A 12,854-nucleotide genomic window follows, 5' to 3' on the forward strand; every position below is an offset into this window, starting at 1 on the left:
TCTCTGTCTTTATATGCCCTGTTTGTGAAGAGAATTCCCACTCACCTGAGGAAGGGGCTTGGAGCTCCGAAAGCTTGTGTGGCTTTTGCTACCAAATAAACCTGTTGGACTTTAACCTGGTGTTGTTAAACTTCTTACTGTGTTTACTCCAGTCCAACGCCGGCATCTCCACATCGTGTTTGAGAATATCAGAGAATTCATTTTCCGGGGCTGTTCAAGATTTCATTCATGGAACACATAGGGTGGAATTCTCCCAAAAGAAATTCGAAGTGACGAATTTGCAGGAAAACTGGAGTAATTCATGCCAGTTTTTTCAGTGGAAGTTCACACTAGAATCTCCTACACTCTGTGCACTGCAGAAGTGACCAGCATGAATATCATTAAATTTCAGGGGACAGGGCCTTTACCCACCCAGGAGGCTGAAACCGGTGGGCCTCTGCACATGCACAGTGGCCCCGAACCGACAGCCTCCCATTTGCTAGCCAGCTCAATCGTGGGCCAGCCTGGGACCCCTGCAGTGTACACCCCGCCCCCCCCCCCCAAAACTGACTGACCCCCTCACCGATTGCCGGCCCCCCTCCTGCCCCCAATCGATCCCCATGCAGAGTGGCTGCAGTAGGACCCCTACTCCCGTCCCCTATAGACCCTCCATGGGAACTGGCAGGGGGGGAGGTGCCCTCTTGGCATGGGCACACTAGCACTGCCAGTGTGCCCATGCCAAGGGGGCACCCCTCCCGCCACCCAACACCCTGGGGAGCCCAGTTGCCCCCCTTCACTCCAGCGGGGCCGTCCTGCTAGTTCCCTGAAAGTGGGGACCTACTGTAAAGCCCGCTGGAGTGAAATATTCTGGCAAGGTGGGAGAAGCTAGCGGGCCCAGAGAATTCCGTCTCGGGCCCGCTAATCACATTAAAATAAGATGTAAAGTACTTACCTGGTGTTCCCGCCAGTTTCCAGCGTGAATCAGATGCCGTGCATGCCCAAACATGAGGTTCTCCCACCACACTGCACTGGAAAATGAGTGTGGCGGCGTGGGAGAATTACCCTCATACATGCAAAGCCACAAGCTGATTTTATGCAGAAAATATTAATGCTCTGTGTTCAGCACTGACATAACATTTGCTATCTGGAATTATTGTTTAATATTTGTAATACATTTGAAGTTGAACTTGTTCCTCTTTTATTGCCATATCATTGTACAGCTAATTACTTAACATATAGGAATTCATCTATGTATAAAAGCGCTGCATATAGATTCATTTGTAATTAATTCATTTATAATCTTGAGTCTTTCTACCAGTAACAGCCTACAGTGACGTACCTGGAATTAAATTCATCCTAAAATGTAGGATGAATTTAATTTCATTCAAGGGCGGAATGAATAATCTTTGCCCACATGAATCAAAAGATTTTATTTACTTTTTAAACTGTTTTTTTCCTGCAGAGGTTGGTCCAGTCACCATTACGACAGATCCAACGAAATTTCAATATGAACTCAGGGAACTATATGTACAGGTAAGATAAAATTAATAAAACTTGATAACAGCCAACATTTGAATTTGATTTGAAATGCATCCTTGAGTGTGCTAAGGATTCAAGTACTGAGTGCTAAGTTTTTTTAAAGTAATTTTTTTATAGAGCTCAGCAACAAGCATAAAAAGAAAATCAAATGGAGATGCAGATTGGATGGCTGCTTTGGAGAATATCTCTGCTGGGTCTGCAAGAATCATAAAATCCCTACAGTGCAGAAGAAGGCCATCCGGCTCATCGAGTCTGCAATGACTCCGCTTCTTACCCAGGCCCTCATCCCCCACGCCCTCCCTCCCTCCCCATCCCTGCTCATTTACTGTGGCTAATCCATCTAACCTACACAACTTGGGACACCAAAGGGCAGTTTAGCAAGGCCAATCCAACTAACCTGCACATCTTTGGACTGTGGAGGAAACTGGAGCACTCAGAGGAAACCCATGCAGACAGCAAAATGACTTGTACAAATTCAATGTCCTTTTTCCAAAAAGGGGTGGTTTGTTGATTACACATCCTGTGTTCTTTGGCACCTTGAAATTCACCCAGTCTAGTTTGGATGAGGGACAATCATAATACAATGGAAGGTCAATGGGACTCATTCACATTTGTCTAAACCACATTGGGTTTCAATGTTTCTTTTGTCCATGGTACAACAGATAAAGATAGCCAGCTGGAATGGTATAGCTTTTTTTGTTGATGGTCTGTGCTTAAAGAAAGGAATTTGTGATATCCCTGCATGGCTGTGAATGTCCATCTTTGGTTAGGTATTTGCTTGAGACTCGATTGTCTGGAGCTCAGAATGACAAAGGCCACATGGTTTGCAGCAATTTGTGTTCAAAATTTTAAAGTATTGACTCGAATTTTAGAATGTACTGGAACATGACAGTGTCTTGTTTTCGTGCTTTGCTTTCAGGCACAGCTGTCCTTTATTCTGCCATTAACACTTACTCCAGATCAATGGTTTGCTTCTTTACAACATAGAAACATTGAAAATAGGAGCAGGAGGCAGCCCTTCGAGCCTGCTCTGCCATTCATTATGATCATGGCTGATCATCCAAGTGAATAGTCTGATCCCGTCTTTCACCACCATATCCCTTGATCCCTTTCACCAAGTGTCTTGCGATAAAATCTTTGATAGTGCAATTCTAAAATTTTCCTCCAACTGACGTCAGCTTACTGGGCTATAATTCCATGTTTTCTCTCTAACTCCCTTATTAAATAGTGGAGTTACATTAGCTATCCTCCAATCTGTAGCAACTGTTCGAGTCTATAGAATGTTGGAAGATGACCACCAATGCATGCACTATTTCTCAGGCCACTTCCTTATGTACTCTGGGATGTGAATTATCAAGCCCTGGAGGGTTATTGGCCTTCAATCCCATCAGTTTTCCCAACTCCATTACTACTTCCTTTTTTTGTTCCATTACGTCGTTGTTATTTAATCACTCCTGCTTTTTAACCTATCCCTGACCTCTTTTGTTCTACCTGACCCTACCCATTTTTTCCAATGGCATAAAACTCATCACATTTCTACCTCTCCTCATTCCGAAGAAGTTCGACTGGGAATGTTAATTTGATTTATTTTTCCAAAGATGCTGACCGACCTGTTTAGTTTTTCCAGCACTTTCTATTTTTATTATGAAGGAGAAGCATATTCTGTTTGGTAGATGTTTGTCTGTATGTTACATTATGAAATAAGATGCCATAGTTTCCACAGGATTTCTATATTCCAATAGAATTTCTGGAATATTCAGTGCTTGAAGATGATCATTTTAGTTTTGCAGAGTGTCCTCTGCTGCAGACATTTAATTGGATTACTTCCCTTTTCTGTGTCTCTGGCATTTTACAAGTAAAGGAAAGAGTAGGTAGCTGTTTTAATTCAAGATTCAAATAAAATACCAAATTTGCACAATTCACACAAACCAGCAAAATAATATTGCCTTGACATATTTATTAACATCCATTAAAAATCACGTACATGTTGCCTCCCCTCCACATTTTTGCATTGGCTGAATACAGTTTGGTGCAGCATGTTTTATATAGACGAATGAAATAATATATTTGGTCTGGTCTATGTTAAGTTATCTGACACACTATAACTGGGTTAATTGGAACTAGAGAAGAACATAAAAATAATCCATCATTTCCGCTCCCACTGATTTTTAGCCTCTGAAATATGTCGGCATTAGGTGAGCGCTGAGTTAGGTTCAACTATGGTCCTTGTGAAATCGTAATCTAGGTTCACAGATAAAGAATGGCCTCTTGAGCAAATTACTGTAAGGTTACTTTCGGCAAACTGCGGCTCAGCATAGGGCGAGAACAGAAAATCGGGGAAGGTTGAGCTAAGAAAGTCACCACCATATTTGTCTGTTTTCTGTAGGACTGTTTTGGTAGGACAAAAACAGGTTTTTTTTAGTTTGGGGGACACGAGGTCACTGAAGTACAAGAAAACATTATGACGAAAATTTAAAATTGTTTTATTATGTGGCAATTAGACCTGTTAGACTAGCTTTACCCTCATCATTTCCTTTCTCTTGTCATCAAAATAATGCTGGTGTATTAAAGTGAAAATTGAAGCTTTTGCTCTGAAATTCCCTCCTCAAACCTCTCTGCCTGTCTGCACCCCTCGCTTTTCCTCCGGGTCCGGGTGCTCTGGTTTCCTCCCACAAGTCCAAGAGACATGCTGGTTAGAGGCATGGGCCAGGCTAAATTCTCCCTCCATGTACCCAAACAGGCGCCGGAGTGTGGCGATTAGGAGATTTTCACAATGACTTCATTGCAGTGTTAATGTAAACCTACTTGTGACACTAATAAATAAACTTAAACTATTTTAGAACCCCCTTAAAATCTACCTCTGAACAATTTTTTATACACCACATCTAATAGCCTTTCCTTTTGCTTGGTGTCAAGGTTAGCACTGCTGCCTCACAGCACCAGGGACCCAGGTTCGATTCCAGCCTTAGGTGATGGTCTGTGTGAAGTTTGCAAGTTTTCCCTGTGTCTGTGTGGGTTTCCTCTGGGTGAGCCAGTTTCCGCCCACAATCCAAAGATGTGCAGTGTAGGTGGATTAGCCATAGAAAATGTACAGGGTTAGGGCAGAGGGGAGGGCCATGGGTGGGATGATCATTCAGAAAGGTTGGTGCAGACTCGATGGGCCAAATGATCTCTGCTGCACTGTAGGGATTCTATGGGGTGGAATTCTCCCAAAAAATGACTACTTGTCATAATGGCAAGAATAATGGAGTGATCTGCGCTGCTGTCTCAGGCGCACTCCACACTGCAATTTTCCCATATACCTTTTTGGAAATTTGGGAGTTTCGTGCCAGTACTGAGGGAAGCGGGGTCAAGGCCTTCAGTAAGCCTGGCTTCAGAGCCCTTGGATACCATTTCGCAAGGGTACCCAATCTCTCAGAGACTTCCTCAAACCACCCCCCCCCATCGGACATTGGGACCCTCTCCCTCATCGGCAGCATGTCTTGCCGTCACCTCCCCAATACAGGTTGCTGACATTGGGGCCCTTCCAATGAGTCCCACAGCCTGACCTCTGATATGCTGCCCCTTCAGGACCCCTGACATGCCCCACTACCTTGCCACTGCCAGGGTGCCTGGTGGCCACTGTTGGGTGGGCACTGCTGGACCACCTTAGGGCTTCAAAGGCCTCTGAGACACCCAGTGTGGGCATTCTGCTCGGTCTCTACTTGTGGAAATCTGTAGTGATTCTTGCTGTTCTCGTGCTATGCCCTAAGGCCGGAGGATCCTGTGCGCAGGGAGTTAAAGGGGTTATGCATATTTAAATGCTACTTGATCTGGTTTGCCCCATTGGAAAGGGGATTGCAAACTGCTTGGTGCCAGGTGCATAACAGATTTTTAGGCCCACACACTATTCTCCAGGATCGGCTTGATCTGCATCAGGTGCAGAGAGGTCAGAGAATCGCCCCAATGGTCAATTATGGCCCCATGCAGTGCTATGGGGTGTTTTCTTCATCAAAGGTGCTATATAAATGCAGAGTTTGTTGCTGCCAGGAGGTGGGCAGCTGGGAGCAGGGATGCTGAAGGTCTGAAGTAGGGTTTTGTGAAGTGAGGGGAGGGAAGTGTTCACAATTTAGCATTTTCAGCTCTGATAAAATTTTGATAAATCCAAGGTCAGTATAACCTTCCTGATGAATAGTGCCCAGAACTACATACAACACTCTGGATGGAGTCTGATTTATCTGAGAGGAAGATTTATTTGGCAGTGAACATATTGTAGGTAGTGGAAATGCCTGAAGATAGTATAATCTGGAGGGTGAGTGAGCAGTGAGGACAGATGAACTGGAAATGGAATTGACCTGATATGGATCTTGTTGACCACTGCAGAGGGGATTCCTGAGGAAAAAGCACACTTTAGAAGCTCTGGTGTGGAAGCCAGTATCATTAAAGTAGATACATGTTTTGTTCTCTCCAAAGTAAGAGGATTGTTGTATGCACCATTCACTTAATTTACAAATCCAAATCCTGTGTGGCTATGTGTTTTTACTTCTTGGTGGTTCTTGTACCTTTTGTAAACTATTGGGCCAGTATATATAGACACTAACAGATGGGCCGTTTTGGCTTGGATTTATAATGATTAAGACACTTGTCGCGCACACCATAATTGTGATTTTGAGTCCTAGCAAAGATGGACTTCAGGCCTTATAACACTGTGTGAAATCTGTTGAAAGGGTTAGTTCTCTACTAAAGTAGTGTAAGTAAGCGTAGGTAAGGATTGCCTACTTCCTGTGGTGATCACAGAAGCCTATTCATTCTTGAAACAGCAAAGAAGATCTCAGCCTGGTTTCCTGATGAGAGGAAGATTGATGGCAGTATGGAGCTCAAAGTGGGAAGAAAAATAAAAGACCCCATTATTTATTTTAAAAATGCAGTTTTCATATTTTTTCTAACTTAACATGAGCTTGAATAGATAGTTTTGTGCTAGAACAGCAGGAAGAAATTAACTAGTAACTGTAGTACTGATCGACAAGCACACACGTACTGGTCATTTCACCCCTATTCCATACGATACACTTCGCTGCCAAGGAAGAATGAGGACACAAGTGAATACATTCTTTCCATGTAATTGAAGTTACCTTCTTAATTTTCTGTCTGTCTGCAGTCTTCCCTCTGAACTCTTCCTGGGAAAGTCAAACGCTGCATTTTTGTGTCGGCCTCTGTGATTAAGGAGGGCAATTCAGCAACCCTTTAACTGTCACATTCCTAATGATGTTGGAAATGCAGGAAATGTTACTTTTTAAAGGGGGAGTAGATGCTGGAATGATTTTCAGCTGGTGCTTGAGGGCTTGTTTTTTATTTTGTTCTTGCCAAATACTGTTGCTAATGGGGAAGAGGACAATTTGCAGCCAGCATTCCTTTCAGTTTGATATAGATATCTTGATTCCAGATGTGCTATTCTGTTTAGCCTGGAAGCCATGTTGTGTATCAATTCATACATGATTAGTAAAAAAAAAATTATACTCCAGTCTTATGCAGCCTATACTCTATTTTAAACAGTTACATGGGTAAGATGGGTATAGAAGGATATGGCCCAAATGCGGGCAATTGGGACTAGCTTAAGGGGTTTAAAAAATGGACAAGTTGGGCCGAAGGGCCTGTTTCCATGCTGTAAATCTCTATGACTCTGTGAGGTTCTAAAGCATTAACTACCTACTGTCTTGCAGGCCAAAGAGGAGGTCACCATTAAAAATAGCTAATTAGATTTTTGTTTAAATGTTCTATATTTAAAATGTGTATGTTAGAACTCAAAAGTTATAGATCAGGATTTTGTGCCCGCAGTGGCATAAGCAAAATAAGAAGTCTCTCGATACCAGGTTAGAGTCCAACAGGTTTATTTGGAATCACAAGCTTTTGGAGTGCCGCTCCTTCATCACCTGAGTTATAGTTAGAAAATTATAGTTAGGAAATGAGAATCTCACTGGCAAGACTTTGTTCACTTCTCTCTGCACCTCCACCACACACATGCATACAATAGGGAACTGCATTTACATAAATTAGAATGTCATTAAAGGGCTTCCCCACCATATCATCCCCCCACATTGGGATCTTTATGTTAGGTTGTCAAAAATGGGAACCAGGCAGAGGGAACTTGTGCATGAATAGTATAGCCCTCAGGGGAGAGGAACATGGCTGCTCACTGCCCCTGGTCCTCTGGCAGTGCCAAGGAACAGTTCCTGAGTGACTTGGGGGGAGGGAGGGGGGGAGGGGGGGGGGCGGTGGGCTTTCCTTAGTGCTCTATGGGAAGGTTCCTAGTGTCCATCTGGGAGAGGGTTGGGGTGTAGGAGAAGAGAGGGGTGGGTCGACAGTTACCCTGCAGCCGGCGAGCTACATGCCAATTTTCTCACCTCAGCTAACACTCCGTGCAAGAAAAGGGAAAATTCCACCCATAATATATATCAGAAATAATGTTTTTCTTAATAAGTAACAAAAACACTTCACCTCTGTGCAGAGCTGTGGAAGCAAGAAATCTGGACATTTTTAAGTTGGCTATTTCTCATTTGACTTTTCCCTCATATAGGATATTAATCTTAGCGGATATTATTAAAGGCAAATTCTATCATGTATAAATCATTTCAAAGATGCAATCAATGGAAACATTTATTTTAAGAAGATAAAATGTTCACATAGGTTTGTCTTACAAGGGAGCCAAATTCTGTCCGAAATGTCTGCTTCTCCAGCATACAGTATTCAAATTAAAAATATGAAGCAAAGCATTAACCAAGAACAGATCCTCAAAAATTAAATGAAGCAAATTATTGAAAGTAATATGTTTTGTATGTGTTTATGATATATATAAGATCAGAACATGTATGACTGTGAAAACAGCTCTTCGGAAAGCTGATGCAGATTCAATGGCCGAATGACCTCTTTCTGCACTGTAGGCATTCCATTCTATGTTTTAGTTATGGCCTGTTTGAATCTGGGATCCCCCAAGAACGAGGAGCCAAAAGGAGGACTGATATAATCAATAGCCGTCCCAGTTATGAAGGGTGATGACCTGTGGAACGTGAGTTCCCAGTTAGGGGAAAAATCCTGATATGATTAAATATGATAGCTTTTCATTTTATTATATAAAATGTAGTATTGAGGAATTTCACGAATCCGATAATCTTTTAGGGCAATTATTGTCAAGCTTTGAAAATAGTGTTATTTAGTGGACGTGTAAAGACGTACAACAATTTGTATTTATGTAGTGTCTTCAATGTAATAAAACATCCCAAGGCATTTCACAGGAGCATTGTAAAGCAAATTTGGCACTGAGCCATTAAGGGGACATTCGAGCGATGACCAAAAGCTTGGTGAAAATGTTAGGTGCACAGGAAGGTAGACAGGTGAAAAGGCTGGAGTTTGAGCTTAGGGTCTTGGCTTTTGAAGGTACAGTCACCAATTAACATTTGGGATGCTCGAGACTAGACTTAGAAAGCGCAGACATTCTGAAGCGTTTTGGTGGGAGGCCAAAGCGATCAACATAATTCATTACAGGTTAGGAGATTTGGATCCCCATCTGATTGAAGCGGATAGTGACTGAGATTGATGTCGGTTAGAGATATTCGCTGCAATTCTACCACCTCGCCGGCCACTGAATCAGAGCGGACGAGGGGCGGACAACGGAAATGTCCATTGACCTCTGGTGGGAATTTCCAGTCTTGCTCAAGCGAGGCCATGAAATCCCACCCATTCTAACTCTGCTAGAAGAGGCAGTAACAATTGTTGTAATGGACTTAGTTTTGAACGACCCAGCTGACAGAGCATAGAGGATCTCGAATTATTCAATTGCCTCTTAAATTATTATTTGAAGCAAAGATATATGGACAGGATGCTTAAAACAAATCCAACAAAGCAAGCACCGTTGCAGTGAAGGTCACACATTTTTAAAGGCATAATTTCTTGATGACACAAGAACTTTAACAAAGTCTACCCTTTGACTTGGATTTTGTATTGATGGCATTCTAAATTACAAAAGTAAAAGAACCAGAAAAGTAAAAACTTACGATAAACTTCTGCACTTTCTGGGCTGTGTATTGCGGAGGTGGCCCACCAATGGCCACTGGTAGGGTCTGGCAGTCCCACTGCTGTCAACGGGGTTTCCCATTGTTTGTACCTTCTGCCGCCAGGAACTCTGTGGCGGGGGCTTCCTGGCAGCGGGACTGGATGATCCTGCCAGTGGGAACAGCCGGAAAATCCTATCCATTAAATTTGGTTATCTATCTATTTACCTCATTCTAATGTGACATGACTACATGATCTTTCATCAAAAGTCATTGTCTACACTGAATGGCATAGTTAACACCTACAGTAAGCCTTACTGTTTTTAGGTTTAATTGCCTGGTTTGTGAGGAGTTGGCTGTTTTAGTGCCAGTTGGGTCATGAAGGCAAAAATCAACAGGATTCCTCCTCCTGTTCATTATTCAATGATCCCTTTTAAAAGTACAGGTGTTAGACCTTGGGAGGAACCTGGATCAAGCTCACCTCTGATGCCTCTCTACTCAGTTAAGTAGACAGTTGACACACTGTTGTGGCTCGCACATGAAGAATAACTGTTTGAGCAAGGTTATCACATGAGCTGGAGACAGACCCAAACAAGAATCAACATCTTCACAAAAAGAAGGAAGACATTTTGGCGTGGGATTTTTTTTCCTAAATCTAACAAATTGAACAATAAATTTAAAGAAATGCTGGAAATACTCAGATCCGACAGCATCTATGGAAAGACAGAGTTAATGTTTTAGGAGAATTATTTTTCATTAAAATGCTGAAAGGTAATTCGCCTGGAAGGTTTATTCTGTTTCTTTCTCCACTGATGGATGCTGACCTGAATATTTCTAGCGTTTTTTGTTATTATTCCAGATTTCCAGCAGCCACGATATTTTTTTTTCCCTACAATTACTAAGTCAGCTTCACTGATCCTGTAGAAAGCTGGAGTTAAATTGTGTTGTAATAAGGTATTTTCTTATTGATTCAAAACAGGGTGGTGGTGACTGTCCAGAAATGAGCATTGGTGCAATCAAAATTGCTTTAGAAATTTCGCTTCCTGGATCCTTCATTTACGTCTTTACAGATGCACGATCAAAGGACTACAGACTCACTAATGAAGTTTTGCAGCTCATCCAGCAGAAACAATCTCAGGTGAGTCATGTTTAGACCCCTTGGTCCAACAAGGGAAACAATGTCATTGCCCCATAGAACAATGTTTTTCTGAAATCCATTGACAATATGAATAGAAGAAGATATGGATGGAGCAGTGTGCTTTTGTGTTCCACATTCGTGGCACAGGCAAAGCCACTGGTAAATTAATATTTTCAAGAATTGGAGAAGTAAATAGTTTTATCACACAATTTTCAACAACTTAAAATTATAGTGCAAGTCATACGTAGAGAAAGACTCCCTGGAAGTGGTCTAAGACAGTGAAATTCTTTTCTTCAGTTGGTGAAAAAAAATACATGTCATGGGCCTTAACTTGAAGAAGAGTCTGATAGTAAGTATGGATTTGATAGTACAGAACTTGAGTATTGCTGAAAGAAGAGACGTGCTGTAGAAGCTTTTTAACTTGCACTCATCAGGACAGTTTGCAAGAGTACTAATTCTTGGTAAAGAGAACAACAATTTACACTACAGAAGAGAGTGCTGATTGGTTAGCAAGTTGACTCTGATTGGTAGAGGTGCTGCCAGGGGAATGCACCGGGGAACAGTTAACTGCCAAGTTTTTGTTCTAATTGAAACCAGACCAGTCAATTCTGGTCCAGGCATTGCCAAGGGAATGAGCTGGGAATGGTTGTCCCCCAAACGTTTGTTTGGTTGAAAAAGGCACAATGCATGGACATGCTCCTTCTGTCTGCAAAGGACAGGTTCTTTGTGTGAACATATGTAGCGCCTAGCATTTGGGAGCCTGACTGATCTTAAATTTGTTTTCATTTGTAAATGTAAACATGATCAGGATTGGTCCAGTCACAGAATCACATTGAATGTTGGACATTTGAGTTTTGTAAGCATGGGCTGGTTGGGCACAGTCTGTACTTTACCACATATTCCCAAATTGATGGTGTTGCCATGGTATCCCACCTCAGCTCAGCTCTCACATACATTTGATGGTTTCTACAAAAAACGCATCTTCGTTGGAATGCCACCTAACTTCCTATTTCTGATATGTAATTGATGTATTTGTTTTATTTGAATCCGCAGCTTCATATAGCAACTTCTTTTAACACCTTAATGGGCTCCAAGGAGCAGTCAAATCAGCTGTTTTTCCTTGATATGCTAGTTGAGAGACATGTCAGTGTATTCTCTACTCCTGTCTTCTGCAAACCTATCTTCACTAGTTAATATATGCATTGGGATTCCTATTGTTTCAAAGGCTATAAGATTGGCTTTTTGGCAACTTCATAAATTGGGCCTGAGCCATTTGCTTACTATGCAAGCTTGATTCTGAAATAAGGTGCATCCAAGCTATCCTGCAGGTTAATTGCGAACCTGATCTGATCAGATCATTACTCATTGTATATTGCACAAACTAATGGATGGGCCTAAGACTGCCATTTCTGGTCCTGAAAAGTACCCAGATTACCCTGGAAGGGTAAGGTGTCTCAATTTGAGCAACTGGTGAAGCTAGCTGTTTCGCACTTCTACTATGAAATTAGTGGTATTCGCCTCTAATAGGATGTTGCCATCAAGCCAAAAAATCTTTCTGCCCATCACAAGAACATGTGAATTTCAGTGCCAGTGTGGTGCTAGGTATGTAGGACATGCATCCCAACTACTCGTGGATCAGATTGAACCGCACGTCTCTTGGGATGTTTGTAACCCACAAAGTACATACTCCACAAAATCAGCCCATGCTTGCAAAACTAAAAACATAGGCTTCAGTAATCAGGATGGTGGAGGCTTGGCCATCCGAGGAGTTGGTGGGGAACGCATCTCCACTTACTCCAGCAGGCCCAATGCCATTTCACACTCTAATAAACTCACTTGGCAGAAGGCAGGCCTTCTGCCCATTACCAAAAGGAAATACCACCTTGGAGAGCTGCCAGCCAGATTGGTCTAAGCATTGCACTGAAAACCAAGTTAAGATGATGACTCAAGCTCTGTATTGCACACTTTTGCTAGACGCACCATATATACTCACGCACGGAGCCCAGTCCTTTGTTGGCAGAAGGAGCTTGTCCATGCATTTTGCCTTTTTAATTCCTCATAGCAATGTCTTGACCAATCATAGTTGACCTGACTGGTTTGAATTTGAACTAAAGGCTTGGCAGTTAACTGTTCCCTGGTAGATTCTCCATGGCAATACCTCTACCAAACAAGAG

General features: G+C 42.3%; 1 protein-coding gene across 1 annotated transcript in view; it reads left to right on the plus strand.

Annotated features, from left to right (window-relative positions):
• hmcn1 (hemicentin 1) overlaps positions 1–12,854 on the plus strand; it is a 493,052-nt gene that overhangs the window by 65,223 nt on the left and 414,975 nt on the right. The window contains exons 2-3 of the mRNA XM_078218304.1: positions 1,442–1,512; positions 10,522–10,680. Of these exons, the coding sequence (XP_078074430.1) occupies positions 1,442–1,512; positions 10,522–10,680 (230 nt within the window). The remainder of the gene's footprint in view (positions 1–1,441; positions 1,513–10,521; positions 10,681–12,854) is intronic.

This window comes from Mustelus asterias, chromosome 8 (genome assembly GCF_964213995.1).
Source record: "Mustelus asterias chromosome 8, sMusAst1.hap1.1, whole genome shotgun sequence".
NCBI lineage: Eukaryota > Metazoa > Chordata > Chondrichthyes > Carcharhiniformes > Triakidae > Mustelus > Mustelus asterias.